The 18,395-nt window shown below is 44.0% G+C and overlaps 1 protein-coding gene across 1 annotated transcript in view; it reads right to left on the bottom strand.

The window, feature by feature from the left end:
- Positions 1-18,395, bottom strand: part of LOC138358420 (uncharacterized) — a 115,640-nt gene that overhangs the window by 42,935 nt on the left and 54,310 nt on the right. The window contains exon 3 of the mRNA XM_069316253.1: positions 15,781-15,894. Within this exon, the coding sequence (XP_069172354.1) occupies positions 15,781-15,894 (114 nt within the window). The remainder of the gene's footprint in view (positions 1-15,780; positions 15,895-18,395) is intronic.

The following is an 18,395-nucleotide window of genomic DNA, read 5'->3' on the forward strand; positions in this document are numbered from 1 at the left end:
AATTCATAGATTCGACTTGTTATGACTACAATGGGTCGCAACCGGGTTCTTTGCTGGAGGAACCAGCGTTCTTGTATCCAACCCCAAGTTAGTAGTGACTTTCAAGGAGTGAGCTTGGTAATGCAAATAAAACACAATGAGTGAGTTGCAATGAATATGACACTTCATCAATTATCAATATATTCACATTATAATCACTTTCCCATCACCTTAAATATAATCATAAAGGAAGTATTAATACACTGATATATATACACAAGTGTCGCTCTCATAGGACACTAAGCGCTCCTCGATGCTCATGCAATGTAGCCTTGTCAACTTCTGTGTTTCCTCAACACACAGTACCGTCCTCAATCAGTACTGGGAAACACCAACGAGTCTACCCTAGCCACGGCCAGCCTATACACAGTCTCACTAGGTGCTCCTCGTGAACGCCCACAATCACTCTCCAGCCTGGTGCTGGCAGAGAACATCAGCCTCGCGCTGCTGGGCCTCTACACCAACAAATACAAGGGTAGTGAACCCCTAGCAGGAGCTTCTTGCAACTAGCTAGTTACACTCCTCCGTAGCACCTCACTTTCGGTCGTCTCTTCCTCTAGCCAGTCCCGGTATACGCCGAATTTTGTCACTGCCACTTCACAGGCAGACATCAGATACTACACAGTTCCTCTTCGGCGGCGGCTCACTGCTCACGTAAAGCAAAATAGAGGAGAGAGCTATTGGCTGCCCTGGGTAGACTGACTGTCCTCGTACCACAGCAGCCCTACGTCGCCTCTTTGGATACAGACACGTCATCAGTAAACTGGCCAGTACATGAGACACTAGGAAATACCACTTACGGACTCTGACATAGACATACAACTCCTCCTACAATAGATGGCGCTGATTTTCTAGGCGCCACCTCACCAGAGGTCAGCAACAGCTACCTCTCGAGCTGACTAGGACAGGAATCTAGCGCCTCTTGCAGGTATCATCCCGCTACCACTAGATGGCGTCGTCCATTTTGTGGGGGGTTTCGGGAGCGGACTCACAGATGGCACTGACGTCGCTACTCCATGCTCCGACGATGGAGTCGGGTATGTAACACGACTGAATTTGCCTACTAAGTTAACTCACGTGCTTGAAGAGCAACAAAGATCCTTAATTGAGTTAATAACGCAATATAAATCTATTATCAGAAATGCTCCGTGTCTGACGTGTCTTGAAGCACGGCGTTATCCTTGAGGTGGGCGGTAAACTGATAAAGCAGCATCCCTACAGACTCAATCCCCGCAAGAAGAAGGTGGTAAGACGTGAGGTGGACTACATGCTTCTACATAATTTATCACCCCAAGTATTAGCCCGTGGTCATCCCCTTTATGAGGATGGCTACGGGTATCTGGAGACAGCGTATGTCATCAGCTGTCTCTTAAAACCACGATGACCATCGTGGCGTTTACAGCAAGGAAGATACAGCAAGTGAAATATAAATTACAGCATAAACTTTAAGGATGCAAATATCCAGTTCTAGAGTGAAATGGTAGTGGGAGTGCCTGTGGTTGGCAGGTCAGGATCTGTCCAAAGATCGCGTAAACACAGGCCCCCTCCAGTGACGTCACGAGGTACCGCGTCACCCAAGGGAAGGCCCTGGTTGGAGGAGACCTTGGTACCTGGTCTCTGATTGGGCCATTTCGAATGCCAATGAAAACTGTGTGCGATGCCGCTGGCCTAGGCCGCCTCTCGGTGTTCCCAGCATTCAGAACTCATCACTTCACCTTCACTCATTCTGCCCGAAACGCTGCGCGTACTAGTGGCTTTACAAGATTGTAATTACCATATTATGCATCCTCACATTCCCAATTCTTGTATATACATAAATAAATAAATAAGACGTGAATTCCTTAGCTCTCGGCCAGAAACTAGGAAAACCCATCTAAACGCGACCTAAAGTTTACCTCGACATCCCAATTTCATCCCGTGCGTCCGTCTACTGAATCCGGTATCGTTTGGGATCAAAGTTAACGAAATACGAGTGATACTGAGAGACAGAAAGTGTAACTCCACAACTGTTCCATGCGGAGTGCAATAGACAGCCCGGGATAATCTTCAGTTATCAATTCCCATGCATCACCATCCATGAGCCTAACGCTACATGGGTGGAGAATAGTGGCCTAGCCATTGTTCCCCAGTGTGCTAGATATTTATCGATGTGAAATAACTTAATTACAGCCACTAGTGGGACACAGTCTTTCACGCCACTGCCCTACTCACCTAATTGTATTCACTTAGTTGTGCTTGCGGTGGGGGTTGAGCTCTGGCTCTTTGGTCCCGCCTCTCAACTGTCAATCAACTGGTGTACAGATTCCTGAGCCTACTGGGCTCTATCAAATCTATATATGAAACTGTGTATGTAGTCAGCCTCCACCACATCACTGCCTAATGCATTCCACGTGTTAACTACTCTGACACTGAAAAAGTTCTTTCTAACGTCCCTGTGGCTCATTTGGGTACTCAGTTTCCACCTGTGCCCCCCTTGTTCCCGTACCATCAGTGTTAAACAGATTATCCTTATCTATCTTGTCAATTCCTCTGAGAATTTTGTAGGTAGTAATCACGTCTTTCCTTACTCTTCTGTCTTCCAGAGTCGCGAGGTGCATTTCTCGCAGCCTTTCCTCGTAACTCATGCCTCTTATTTCTGGGGCTAACCTAGTGGCATACCTCTGAACTTTTTCAAACTGTCTTGTCCTTGACTTGATACGGGCTCCATGATGGGGCCGCATACTCCAGGATTGGTCGTACATATGGGGTATACAAGGTTCTGAATGATTTCTTATGCAGGTTACTGAAGGCAACTCTGACGTTAGCCAGCCTTGCATACGCCCCCAATGTTATTCTTTTTATGTAGGCTTCAGGAGATAGGTTTGGTGTGATATCAACTCTTAGATCTTTCTCGCTGTCCGTTTCATGAAGGACTTCTCCCATTCGATATCTTGCGTCTGGCCTCCTGTTTCCACTGCCTAGTTACATTACCTTACATTTACTTGGGTTGAACTTTAGTAGCCATTTGTTGGACCATTCATTCAGTTTGACTAGGCCATCTTGTAGCCTCATACTATCTTCCTCTGTCATAATCCTCATCATAATCTTTGCATCATCAGCAAACAATGAGAGGAACGATTCTAAACCATCTGGGAGATCATTTACGTATATCGGAAACAGTATAGGTCCAAGAACTGAACCCTGCGGAACTCCACTGGTGACACCTCTCGAATCTAAGACCTCCCCCCTTCACAGTGACTCGCTGTCTTCTGTTGCTTAGGTACTCCCTTATCCAATGGAGTACCTTCCCTTTCACTGTAGCCTGCATCTCCAGCTTGTGTACTAGTCTCATATGTGGTACTGTGTCAAAGGCTTTCTGGCAATCCAAAAATATTCAGTCTGCATTGCCCTCTCTATCTTGCCTGATTTGTGTTACCTGTTCAAAGAATTCAGTTAATCCTGTGAGGCATGATTTGCTTTTCCTGATTCCATGCTGCTGTTGTGTTACAAAGTTCTTTCGCTCCAGATGCTCCACTAGTTTTTTTTCGCTCCACTAGTTTTTTTCGGTGTTTCTTCCAGGCTGCACGCTTACAGTGGACAGCCCGAGCACAGTCTGCATTCCACCAGGGAATGCCCTTCCGCCTGCCCTCGGAGGCAGAGCGAGGAATAGAGCTGAGAGCAGCGTCGAAGACGGTGTCATGAAAAAGAAGGAGAGAGCGAGGGAGAGGCAGAATGGAGAGGTCGGAAAGAGTAGCACGGAGGGTTATTATGTTCAAGTCAGCCTTGGCAAACTGCCACCTAGGGAAGGAGAGGGGAGGGTGAAAGCGAAAAAGATAACAAGGATGGGGAAATGGTTACTGTTATGGAGGTCATCAAGAACCCGCCACGTGAAATCAAAGTAAAGAGACGACAAGCAGAAAGATCAAGACAGGAAAGGGTGCGAGATCGAGAGTCCACATGAGTGGGTTCTCCAGAACTCAGAAGAGACAGGGAAGAAGAGAGGACGAACGGTTCGAGAAGGAGGTGTTTGTCAGAACATCACCCCAGTTTGTTTGTTTGTCTCAGGTGTTTGTCGGAACATCATCTTAAAGGGTATATCGACAGTTGAAATCACCCAACAGGAGCACAGGCTTCGGCAAGGAGTCCAGTAGGACCTTAAGATCAGGAAGAGAAAGCGAAAAAATTTAAGCGGAGTGTTACGACCCTGGGTTCTCCAGTGGAAACCAGAGGTCAAAATTGAGCTATTAAACTTTCTGGTAGTACAGTTGAGTGCATATTGAGCGGCAATTGTTTGTATCTTCCCTGCCAGACGTAAGACTATTATTGTTTCTCAAAGAGCATTTAAAGACTGAGCTGGGGGTTGATTATTAAATAATAACATAGGCACCAACTTTGCTTACTAATACTTTCTAATCATTTGTAAAGTAACAATACGTTGCATAGGGGAAGATTTTTAATGTGCTTAGCTGCACGATCAATTAGGCTCCTTCCGGCACCACGACATGGGAGGCCTAGCTGGTCGCTAGGAGGTCCTTCTCTGCCTGGCGTTCGTGCGGACGAGACCTACTCTGTGGCTGCACCCCTACTCTTCTCCCTTCTCCTCTTACTTATTTCCCTTACCTGAAGTTCCTGTACCCTTAAGTTAAGTACGGGGCATTATTAAGTGTACCTACTCTGGTAGTAACGATTGGTGAGACCTGGGGGTAGTATTTGCCAGTGTTTTGGGTACCCCTAAGTGTTGTGTTTTGTATTAGGGTCCCGCGTGGTTTCCCTACCCTAAGCTGGATCCAGCTTCAGTGCTTATCCAGTAGTACTTTACCCTAGCTTGTTCTTAGTGTAAACCTTGTATCCTGCCTACGTGGACCAAGGCTTTTAACGTAAGATAGTGTGGTAAAGTTATTATTATTATTGTTATTGGTGTGAGTGTATATGGGGGGTTGTTAAGGGGTTAATAAATAAGTACATGAATTACAGAGTATCCCTTCTTCCTGTGTGGGAGCGCATTGATCAACCCTTAGACTAACATATATGGTCTAGTAGCAAGTTATTACTACTGTGGATAGTTTATTTTGGGGGCCGGGCCTTTTAGCTCTCCCATATTTGATACTCTGTCTTCTAACTACCCTTACCCCTTAATAGTACCAGTACCCCATAGAAGCCAATACACCATTATTTATAACAAGTGGTTGGCCAGTCCGGGAGGAACATTATAAGTGTAAAAAATTAGATTCTTGAGTGCCAAAATTAAAATTTTTTGTTTTCCGCAGAACGGTTGTGTGCTAGCCTAGGGTCCAGCTCATCTAGCAAAGGACATTCTTGCACTGACTGGATACCCAGCTGGATCCCTTCACGATTAAGGATAGTGTGGCCTTGTGTTAGGGGCCGTGCAAATTTTGTTTTTTTCCAATTTTTATTTTTTAATTTTTTCTTTGGCTGGGAGCTAAAATTGTTAGTGATGTCATCTGAAATGCAGAGACTGGAATGGAGCCTTCAGTGGTAGAGATAAAGAAACTTAAAAAGTCTAATTTAGTATTGTTAGGCAAGGAATTTGGCCTAGAATTAAATGACGCGGATAAAAAGTGGACTCTGGTGAATGAAATATTACAACATTGTATTGATGAAGAACTATTGGCAAGTGATACACCTTTATGCCAGCCTAGCCAAGCAGAAAGTGCAGCTCATAAGGATAGAGAATTAGCTCTAGAGTTAGCAAGAATAAAATTAAAGGAGCAAAGACTCAAAACCGAGGAGGCTAGAATTAGAGCGAATGCCACTGGACCTCCACCTGCCGGGGATTCAAACACCAGGCATTATGAGAAAAAGTATAATTTGCCTGAATTTTCCGAGTCTGACCCTGAAAGGTTTTTCAACCATTTTCAGAGATTGGCCACGTCCATGAACTGGCCAAAGGAAGAGTGGGTGAAAATCCTACAGGGAAGACTTAGGGGTAAAGCACAAGATATTTTTATAAACATGCCTGACGACGAGTGTTTTGAATATGATAAAGTCAGGGAATGTATTTTGCGGGCATATGAAATTACTCCTGAAGCTCACCGCCAAGTTTATCGCAACCTTAGGCCTACTCACAACCAACCGCTCACTGAATTTGTGAATGATCAAATTCGATTGTTTGATAGATGGATTCGCTCGGCGAAAGCCGAAACATACGAGGCTCTCAGGAACTTAATTTTAATGGAGCATTTTATAGATATTATGCCAGAGAATGTTTCACAGTATATTAGAGGAAGGGTAGAGGTAAATTCTAAAATAGGGGATTTGGCCAAGTTGGCAGAAAACTACCAATTGGCGGGCAAAAGGCCCAATAAAAATAATTGTACCCCACAGAGTAACAAAACTTATATCCACAGCCAGTCCAGACCAGCTCATTCTAACCTTTACCTAATGCACCTTCTGTTTCAGACATAACTAACCCTGTTAAAGTGTCTAGCCCCACGGCACCTAAGGGTGAACCGAAGGGTAATTCTGTTAGTAATGTCTCTTCTCCCCGACGTTTTTGTGGTCACTGTAATCGTCCAAACCACACTATTAGCCGTTGTTGGCAACTGTACCCGGAAAAAAGACCCAATGCTCTAGTTGTGACACAGGGCTTGAGGCCTTCAGAAGGGTTAGGGAGTAAGACCTCCAACCCACAGTTGGACTTGCTTACCCCATTCTTATCGAAAGGGAGACTACTTTTGTCTGAGGGTTCTTCCTGGAAGGACGTGGTGATCTTCCGAGACACCGGTGCCATCCAGACTTTAATTTAAGAGAGTGCGTTGCAAGGTGCCAACACTCTCGACACTGGAGAGGTGGTACTGGTCGAGGGTGTCACTAGTGATACTCGGGCAGTACCCCTCCATAAGGTTACCCTGGAATCTGATTTCCACAAGGGTGTTTGTACAGTCGGAGTCACTTCATACCTACCTTTCCCTAATGTTGATGTAATAGTTGGTAATGATTTAGCAGGGGATAAGGTAGGGGACTCCAGACTGCCTATTATGTTGCCTACCCCTAAGGTTTGCCTGGATCCACCTGCCGCAGAGGATAATGTTGTGTACCCTGCGTGCGCGGTGACCAGGTCTATGGGATTTAAATGTAAGGGCAGCCCTGTGCTTGCCAAGGTGGAAAATCCCGAGGACACAAGGAACTTTCAGAGTGGTGAAAACCAAGTGGACCTCGCGGACACATTCATGGCCCGACTCGATGACGTGGCCGAGGACATTGTGGAGAGCCTGCCACCGCCATCTACCGAGAGTAGTGGGGAGGTGGAGGAGAACACTGTTGAGCCTCGGTCAATGGCATCTGACCAAGGCCTAGATGCCTCCTTGAGTGAGTTACAGAAAGCTGGCCCCACTCTTGCAGATTGTCATGAGACAGCTGTCTCTATGGAGGAAATTGTAGACGCAGCAACTGGGTACTACTACAATGATCGGATTTTGATGAGAAAATGGAGACCACAGAGTGCTCCCTTGTCAAATGAGTGGGAGGTAGTCCACCAGGTTATGTTGCCGACGTGCTATAGAGAAAGAGTTTTGGCAGCTGCTCATGATGATCCTATGGGGGGACATCAAGGTATAAATATTACGTATCACAAAATTTTAAAGTATTTTTTCTGGCCCAAGCTGAAAAGCAATGTGGCAAAATTTTGTAATGCGTGTATTGTTTGTCAACTGGTTGGGAAACCAAACCAGACTCCACCTAAAGCTCCTCTAAGGCCTATTGTCGTGCCAGAGGAACCATTTTCTCATGTGGTAATGGACTGTGTTGGACCATTACCTAGAACTAAGTCTGGTAATATTTACCTAATCACAATGATGTGTATCACTACTCGTTACCCAGAGGCTTTTGCTGTAAGGAACATCCGAGCAAAAACTGTTGTTGCTCGTATGTTGCATTTTTTTTCCACTTTTGGACTGCCTCGGGTCGTGCAAACTGACAATGGTACTAATTTTAAGTCTGATGTTTTTGAGCAATTTTGTAAGGAACATGGAATAACTCATAAGGTTTTCAGCCCATACCATCCACAGAGTCAGGGGGTAATTGAACGTTTCCATCTAACTCTGAAGCAGATGTTGAAGACATCGTGCGAGAGTTCCCACACCTTCTGGGATGAGAATTTACCGAATGTTTTGTTTGCGGCTAGAGAGGGATTACAAAGTTCACTGGGTTGTTCTCCTTTTGAGTTAGTCTTTGGCCATAAAGTTCGTGGACCCTTGCAAATGTTACAGGAGAATCTGTTAGGGAACGTAACGTAACCGAAGGTTCGGCTTTCTTTGCGCAACACCACCAGAGACTCAAGGACTGCAAGGCGGCTGCATTAAAGTATCTTGGCAAGGCCCAAGAAAAGATGAAAGAACGTAACGATGCTAAATCTAAGTTACGGGTATTTCAGCCAGGTGACCCTGTCCTGGTATTAAAGCCTCGACTAGGGAACACTATGTCCCACAAGTAAGAAGGCCCCTACATTGTGACAGAAAAGACTGGGGACCTCACGTACAAAGTGAGGCACTCTGACAAACGTAACCAGGTAATGCTCATACATGTAAATCGACTGAAGAAGTTCCAGGGCCCCAGGCCCATTGCACTAACCAATGTTTCCATTTCCAGTGAGAGAGGGGATGATTGTTCTGGGGACCCAACTAATCTCATTTTCAATAATTCTAGTTCTGTGAATGCTGTGGAGGAGGGACTGTCCCATTTGCAGATGGCCCAACGTGAAGAGGTGCAGTCGTTGGTTGATGAATTCTCCAGTCTGTTCGGGGAGGTCCCGACCCAGACTGATGCCGTTTGCCATGATGTCGAGTTGACGGACTACACTCCCATTCGCCTTCAACCCTATCGGATGAGTCCAGAAAAGAAGGCCATCGTACGGAAGGAGGTCGACTTCTTGCTCCAGCACGGCCTCATCCGGCCGAGCCAGGGCTCTTGGTGCTCGCCCTGCCTTTTGGTCCCCAAACCAGACGGCTCCTGGCGATTATGCACCGACTATCGGCAGCTAAACAAGGTGACCATTGTGGATGCCTATCCGCTGCCCCTCCTCGAGGACTGCATCGACGAGTTGGGAAATGCCAAGTACGTTTCGAAATTCGACCTCTCGAGGGGGTATTATCAAATCCCACTCACTGAACGTGCTAAACAGCTAACTGCGTTCGTGACACCCGAGGGTGTTTTTGAGGATCAAGTGTTACCGTTCGGCTTGCGTAATGCTCCTGCCACGTTCCAGAGACTCATGAACTCTCTACTCGCTAAGGTGCCAAATTGTCGGGCGTATTTAGATGATATCGTGCTGTTTGACAGTAATTGGGCTGACCACATAGCTAGGTTACGCCAGTTGTTTGCCATCTTGAAAAGGGCAAATCTTACCTTAAATGCTAAAAAGTGTCATTTTGGCCAAGGCACAGTGACGTACCTCGGTTATGAAGTGGGCCAAGGAAAAGTGTTACCTCGGCAAGATAAAATCAGTGCCATTCTGGAGTATCCAGTACTAAAGTCTAAAAAGGACGTTCAAAGATTTATCGGTATGTGTGCGTACTATCGACGTTTTTGTCAGAACTTTTCCAGTGTTGCCACTCCTCTCACAGACTTGTTGCGGAAAGCCGTTAAATTTAAGTGGTCATCAGACTGTGCAGAGGCATTTAAAAATTTGAAATTGATCTTAGCTTCCGCCCCAGTGCTTGCTAGTCCAAGGTTCGACCGACCGTTTAAAATTCATGTTGACGCGTCTGACTCGGGTGCTGGTGCAGTGTTGTTGCAAACTGGGGATGATCAGGTAGAACACCCAGTATATTATTACTCTGTGAAATTCGACAAGGCGCAGCGCAATTATTCAGTGGTAGAAAAAGAGGCGTTGGCGCTAGTGTTAACATGTAAAAAGTTCGAAGTTTACCTCACAGGTAATATAGTGGAAGTGTACACGGACCATAACCCACTAGTCTTCCTGACTCAGATGAAGGGTAAGAATAAACGCATCCTCAGGTGGGCATTGTACCTACAAGACTTCAATCTTTCCATTACCCACCTACCGGGCAGACTCAACATGATAGCCGACGCTCTGTCCCGGTTGCCTGAATAACATTCATCTGAGCCACAGAAAGCCATTTACCAACTGTCATGCTTTAGTTATTTTTTTTTAGGTTCTCCTGTGACATTAAATATTCCGTGTCCAATTTATTTACTTCCCTGTTCTTTTATTTTTTTTGTGGTTTTTTTTTTTCCTTTCAGAGAACTCCTTTGTATTTTTTTTTGCAGAGAAATTGTTTTTGATTGATTTTTTGTTTTTGTCATATGTTTTTTCTTTTTATTCTCTGTATACTCTTACAAAAAATATGACTACTATTCTAGTAGTCACATTTTTTTTTCTCTGAAGGGGGGAGGAGTGTTACGACCCTGGGTTCTCCAGTGGAAACCAGAGGTCAAAATTGAGCTATTAAACTTTCTGGTAGTACAGTTGAGTGCATATTGAGCGGCAATTGTTTGTATCTTCCCTGCCAGACGTAAGACTATTATTGTTTCTCAAAGAGCATTTAAAGACTGAGCTGGGGGTTGATTATTAAATAATAACATAGGCACCAACTTTGCTTACTAATACTTTCTAATCATTTGTAAAGTAACAATATGTTGCATAGGGGAAGATCTTTAATGTGCTTAGCTGCACGATCAATTAGGCTCCTTCCGGCACCACGACATGGGAGGCCTAGCTGGTCGCTAGGAGGTCCTTCTCTGGCTGGCATTCGTGCGGACGAGACCTACTCTGTGGCTGCACCCCTACTCTTCTCCCTTCTCCTCTTACTTATTTCCCTTACCTGAAGTTCCTGTACCCTTAAGTTAAGTACGGGGCATTATTAAGTGTACCTACTCTGGTAGTAACGATTGGTGAGACCTGGGGGTAGTATTTGCCAGTGTTTTGGGTACCCCTAAGTGTTGTGTTTTGTATTAGGGTCCCACGTGGTTTCCCTACCCTAAGCTGCATCCAGCTTCAGTGCTTATCCAGTAGTACTTTACCCTAGCTTGTTCTTAGTGTAAACCTTGTATCCTGCCTACGTGGACCAAGGCTTTTAACGTAAGATAGTGTGGTAAAGTTATTATTATTATTGTTATTGGTGTGAGTGTATATGGGGGGTTGTTAAGGGGTTAATAAATAAGTACATGAATTACAGAGTATCCCTTCTTCCTGTGTGGGAGCGCATTGATCAACCCTTAGACTAACATATATGGTCTAGTAGCAAGTTATTACTACTGTGGATAGTTTATTTTGGGGGCCGGGCCTTTTAGCTCTCCCATATTTGATACTCTGTCTTCTAACTACCCTTACCCCTTAATAGTACCAGTACCCCAAATAAATGGTACCCCAATACCCCAAATACCCCAAATACCAGTACCCCAATAAATGGAACAGACCATATACCATTTACTCATTTAGACACGAGGTTCAGAACATTAAATAGGTGATTGAAAAAGTAAGGAGACGAAGGGAATGTCAGTACGAATCAAGTGAGCTGCAGAGTTATGAGCCCTAGCAAAAACTAGGGAAGGGAAAGGGGGGGGGAGAGAGAGAGAGAGAGAGAGAGAGAGAGAGAGAAAGGAATAACCACGAAAGGGACCAGGACGAGCACTAAGTATCGGCTCCTGGAGACATACACAAGGTGGTGAAAACTGTGTAATCAGAAGTTGGCATGAAATCCACGAATATTCCATTGAAGAATAGACATTGTCAAAAAGAGAGAGGACAGCAACAGAGAACAATGAAGAAACAAAGGAAAAGAAGAACACAACATATTAAATAAGCTCAGGATCAGGGGTCAGTGAAATCAGGGTTAGGGGGCATGGGTAAACCTAATAGGGATGGAGTACAGGGAGCAGGAGGTCAGTCCAGAGGCAGACGGACAGGTTCCGGAGGAGGGGAAGACAACCAAGAGGGGCAGTCAAGGACGGAAGGAGGGGGGTGCATAAACCTAGGAGCGCACTTAAGCAGGAGCAGCAACCGAGAGGGAATCACGAGCTAAAGAAACCTCCATAGCTGGGACAGGGGGCCCGACCACTGAAATGGTAGGGGACGGAGCGAGAGAGTCAGAGGTGGGGGGGGGGGGCAAGGATGAAAGCGATGCCTTCTTACCCACCGGGGAGGAGGAAGGAGAAGAGCCAGGCTTACGTTTCTGACTCAAAGAGAACGGTGTTCCAGCAACAACATCCTGGGAGACAGACTCAATTGTCTAAACAGGAGAAGAAGAACGGGAGAGAACACCGTGAAGATTGCTGGGAGGATGATGGACAGACAGGCGGAGTGGAGGACCAAGAGACTGGGGGGAGGGGAGGGAAGAAGGATGGGGGTGACATGGAAAAGAAGACACAGGAGACATGGCAGAATTTGGAGGAAGGGGGAAAACACCAGATGGAGAACCTGGAGGGAGACACCACCGGACAGATTGTAAAGGAACAGCGGAGGAAGCGGGTCCGGGTCTAAGGCCTGGAAACTGTAATCACTAAAGTGTTAACTATATCTTGTTAGGCAAGTTATCTGTGTGATAGCATCATTTAACGTAATTCATCTTGATTGATTAACTGTCCGTGTGACAGGAATTAATGTAATTACTCACTGATTGTTTAATTATCTTTGTAACAGAGTAGTTACTGTGAAGAATTACTGTTTTGATAGATTGACTGTCTGAGTGACAGATTGTACTTAACGTAAATTATCTCTGATAACTATCTAGGTGACTGCAGTTAACGTAATTAATTAATCTAATTAAGTAATTGTTTATTACGATTTAATTGAATGTAACCAATTGTTCTTCTCTATGTAATAGAACTTTAACCTAATTGGTTAATTGTTTTTAATTGCTTGCCGTCCATAGAAGCATGTATAAACGTAATTAATTTTATATACTGAAGACTGTCTCAGTGATAAGTTTTCTTTTGTTTGATTGTTTTGTTATTTGTTTGGATTGTTCCAATTGTTTTCTATTGCATGTATTTTTATTGCAATTGACTCCGAGTGGATACAGGTGCTTAGTTAGCTTATGTTGTCCCTCCTTGGCCGTGGAAGAGAGCTGAGACGTGCTCTCATTATACCAGCCGAGAGCGGTGGGATGTCATCCAACTGCACTGGCATTGTTAGCTGTGAAGTGTCACTCAGGACATTAACGTATCGCTAAATTGTTGTGCCTTGAATATTATTATGTTTTGTTAATAAACTGTTGTCGTTGCCAAATAAGTGACTTTATGCCAATACCTTTCAAGTGTACTGTCTTTAATCATTGTCCTCTACAAGCTGCTCCAGATATCTTGCACTTAATCTGTGTCGGCTGCTGGATTCGAACCTAGTGATAGGCCAGTCACTGAATATATATAATTTCGGCGTGAGAACCTCATAGTTACTCTTAAGATTCCTACAAGCAATTGAGGAGCTAACAACCTAGTGGATAGGAGTACCAGGAAATTGGACTATGGCGGATGCTCCCGCCTATATTTCATTTGGAAGTTATAAGCTCACATCTGATACTTTACATGATTACTTCTGTGCAGTCCTTCTGTCTCAGATCAAAATCTCACACCCCGATCTTCTAGTACCCGAGCCTGGTAATGAGCTAAGGTTATGCATAGATTACAGACAGGTTAACAATGTTATAGTATCACTCAGTGAAGAGTGATAATTATTAAATAATTATATTATTATAACATTTATTATAATAATAATTGTTAATTGCATTTAATAAATATAATAATTGCATTTAATAAATATAATAATTGCATTTAATAAATATAATAATTGCATTTAATAAATATAATAATTGCATTTAATAAATATCACTCTTCCTTCTGCTTGGTCTTGACGGAAGCCGACCTCGGTTGACGGAGGGCTGTGATTATCTCTGTCTGGAACCCGTAGGTGCGGGACCGGGACGTCCACCAACCCTTGAACTATATGTTTAACACATCTCTAACCCTGTCTGTCCATGGAGGACAGAAGAAAATGTATATATGCTGGTTAGCATTGGAGATGTGTGGCCACGTCTGTGGTAGAAAATAATAATAATAAAAAAAAACTCCTGGGACTCGTGCAGTCCCAGGCTCTGCTTCAGGAGGCTGGGGTCGTTCTTGCCCTTGCTGTGGTGGTTCTTCTCCGGCCCCGACCACGGCGGTCTCCGGGTTTGGGGTCCCTGTGCCTTCTTTTACCAACTTCAAGGTCAATTCCGGAGCTCACAGTTCCTGTGACGACGATGGAACAAATCGTATTGGCGTTTGCCTTTCCATTGGAGACCTTCGGCGCCGTGGAGAGGGGGAACCTGCTACTTGGGTAATAGCTTCTTCTCCATATCAACCTACCCTGGCTTTGTGCCCTGGAGAGGCCACTCCAGACCGTCAACCAGAGAGAAACTCCATAGTCTCCCGAGACTGATGGATGCCTATTACTAGTAGCTAATACATATCCACTTCCCAGGATAAAAGTGTGTATTGATACCATTGGTACATCCACCTTCCTCATTAAGTTCGAGCTCGTCAAGGGATAATGGCAGGTACCTCTGACAGAGCGTGCCAAACCTATTTCTGCTTTTGTAACTCCTGATTGTCTTTCTGAGTGTCAAGTGATGCCATTTGAAATGAAAAATGTCGTCTCTATATTTCAGCGATTGATGGCTATTATATTACACGACGTAGAGAATGCAATGGTCTACATAGATGACGTGTTGATTTACGACTCAAACTGAGAAGACCATTTACGACATCTGGACGCATTTCTTTTGGCTATTCAACAAGCTCGGTTGATAGTCAATCTGCATAAGTCGGAATTTGTTATAATCTCTTATCTTTTTAGAACATGTGGTTAGTGGAGAATGATCGGCCCTAAGAACAGCAACGTAGAAGCCGTCGTTCAGAATCCGACCCCTTCAACACATAAGGAAGTTCTGCGGGTCCGGAGTATGGCTGGATTTTACCATAAGTTCATTTCTAAACTCTCAACTATTGCAATGCCTGTGACAAAGAGGCATTGCAATAGGCTTTGCTCCCTCCTGAAGAAGGGAGCAAAGTTCGTGTGGACCAAGTACTGTCTGATAGATTTTGGAAGCCAAAAAGCCGTACTGAAATCATCTCCTATTCTCATGTCCCCTAATTTCGAGGACAGATTCATATTAACCGTTGATGCTTTAGATTACAGTATCGGGTCAGTGTTATCACAGAAGAATGCTAAAGGGGTAGAACACCTTGTGGCTTATTATTCCTAGAAATTAAGTGATTGTCAACGAAATTATTCAGTGATAGAGAAAGAAACATTGGCCCTGGTGAGCGCTGTTCAACACTTTGACGTTTATTTGACGAGTAATGGTCATCCAATTTTGGTCAAATCTGACCATAATCCTTTAATGTTATTAGGAATTAGTGAGTCACTCGCGTGTCATGTAAACGACGTAGTCACGCCCACGTTATGATGTGAGCGTGGATCACTAATACCTCTGAGCTGCAGTAGTAGTCAGGGGAAAATTTAAAATTCCAGTTTGGCAGCAGGATTCTGCTTCTGGAAACTTTCCTTATTAAGACTCCTCAATAGCTCGGTCGATAAAGCTTCTGCCTCACACACGTGAGGTCCACGGTTCGAGTCTCCTAGAGTCCAGGTGAAGGGAATTACATGTTATATTATTATTCTATCTTCCTATAAGTAAATAATTTACTGGAAATTTGAATTAACTAACCCAACTATAAGTGTATAAAACATTTGTGAGTAAGGCATTTTAATTTTAATTTATGTAGACATAAAAAATAATTTACCTCAAAAACTGAATTCCATGGTTTGCAAGCAGTAAACTGTTGAAGTTCCTGTCGAAATGAGCATTGAGTCACTCCATCATTGTCAGTTCCAGTTACTCTCAGTCTGATCACACCCTGTATAAATATGAGTTACAGTTTAATCACTAACATTTATTAATGAAAGTAACATGCTAACATTTAAGCGACGTAGGTCTCACGTGCTTCAATTGGGAATAAGAATATCATTTAAGAAAAACAATTTTCACAGCAAGCACTTACCTGTTAGAGGGCAGACCACCAGGGAGACCACAGAGAAAACAAATAACATATATTATATGTAAATGGTAACAAGAAGAGAACACTAACTGCTGACATGAATATTCTCCATGTCTTTAATCTTCATTGTATGACAGAGAAAATCAGCTAAGTCCCTCATAAGTCATCCACTTTCCTCACACTATTTCCCTCAAAAGTCCAATACTTGACTCCTGGTCGACTACTTGACTCCTGGTCAACTACTTGACTCCTGGTCAACTACTTGACTCCTGGTCAACTACTTGACTCCTGGTCAACTACTTGACTCCTGGTCAACTACTTGACTCCTGGTCAACTACTGGACTCCTGGTCAACTACTTGACTCCTGGTCAACTACTTGACTCCTGGTCAACTACTTGACTCCTGGTCAACTACTTGACTCCTGGTCAACTACTTGACTCCTGGTTGATACCTGGTTGATACCTGGTTGATGGGGTTCTGGGAGTTCTTCTACTCCCCAAGCCCGGCCCGAGGCCAGGCTCGACTTGTGAGAGTTTGGTCCACCAGGCTGTTGCTTGGAGCGGCCCGCAGGCCCACATACCCACCACAGCCCGGTTGGTCCGGCACTCCTTGGAGGAATAAATCTAGTTTCCTCTTGAAAATGTCCACGGTTGTTCCGGCAATATTTCTTATGCTTGCTGGGAGGACGTTGAACAACCGCGGACCTCTGATGTTTATTCAGTGTTCTCTGATTGTGCCTATGGCACCTCTGCTCTTCATTGGTTCTATTCTACATTTTCTTCCATGTCGTTCACTCCAGTACGTTGTTATTTTACTGTGTAGATTTAGTACTTGGCCCTCCAGTATCTTCCAGGTGTATATTATTTGATATCTCTCTCGTCTTCTTTCTAGTGAGTACATTTGGAGGGCTTTGAGACGATCCCAATAATTTAGGTGCTTTATTGCGTCTATGCGTGCCGTATATGTTCTCTGTATTCCCTCTGTTTCAGCAATCTCTCCTGCTTTGAAGGGGGAAGTGAGTACTGAGCAGTACTCAAGACGGGACAACACAAGTGCCTTGAAGAGTACAACCATTGTGATGGGATCCCTGGATTTGAAAGTTCTCGTAATCCATCCTATCATTTTTCTGGCTGTCGCAATATTTGCTTGGTTATGCTCCTTAAACGTTAGGTCGTCAGACATTATTATTCCCAAATCCTTTACATGCTGTTTTCCTACTATGGGTACATTTGATTGTGTTTTGTACTCTGTATTATGTTTAAGGTCCTCATTTTTACCGTACCTGAGTACCTGGAATTTATCACTGTTAAACATCATGTTATTTTCTGATGCCCAGTCGAAAACTTTATTAATATCAGCTTGAAGTTTTTCAATGTCCTCAGCCGAGGTAATTTTCATACTGATTTTTGTGTCATCTGCAAAGGATGATACGAAGCTGTGACTTGTATTTTTGTCTATATCTGATATGAGAATAAGGAAAAGCAGTGGTGCAAGGACTGTACCCTGAGGTACAGAGCTTTTCACTGCACTTGGACTAGATTTTATATGGTTGACAGTTACTCGCTGAGTCCTGTTTGACAGAAAACTGAGTATCCAGCGTCCTACTTTGCCGGTTATTCCCATTGACTTCATTTTGTGTGCTATCACGCCATGGTCACATTTATCGAAGGCCTTTGCGAAGTCCGTGTATATCACATCAGCATTCTGTTTCTCTTCTAATGCCTCAGTGACTTTGTCGTAGTGCTCAAGTAGCTGTGAGAGGCACGATCTTCCCGCTCGAAATCCATGTTGGCCTGGGTTATGAAGGTCATTGGTCTCCATGAAATTGGTGACCTGACTCCTAATCACTCTCTCAAATACTTTTATGATGTGCGATGTTAGTGCAACTGGTCTATAATTTTTTGCCAATGCTTTGCTCCCTCCCTTGTGTAGAGGGGCTATGTCTGCTACTTTAAGTGCATCTGGTATCTCCCCCGTGTCCAAGCTCTTCCTCCACACTATACTGAGTGCCTGTGCTACCGGCACTTTGCATTTCTTTATAAATATTGAATTCCATGAGTCTGGACCTGGGGCCGAGTGCATGGGCATGTTTTCAATTTCTTTTTCAAAATTTAGTGCGCTCGTGTTTATATCAGTTATATTTACCGGGGTTTGAATATCCCGCATAAAGAAATTGTCTGGATCTTCCACCTTCATGTTGTTTATTGGAGTGCTAAACATGTCCTCATACTGCTTTTTTAGGATTTCACTAATTTCTTTGTCATCCTCCGTGTATGAACCTTCACTTGTACGAATAGGTCCAATACTGGCAGTGGTTTTTGCTTTTGATTTCGCATATGAGAAGAAATATTTTGGATTTT

Source organism: Procambarus clarkii, chromosome 83 (genome assembly GCF_040958095.1).
Source record: "Procambarus clarkii isolate CNS0578487 chromosome 83, FALCON_Pclarkii_2.0, whole genome shotgun sequence".
NCBI lineage: Eukaryota > Metazoa > Arthropoda > Malacostraca > Decapoda > Cambaridae > Procambarus > Procambarus clarkii.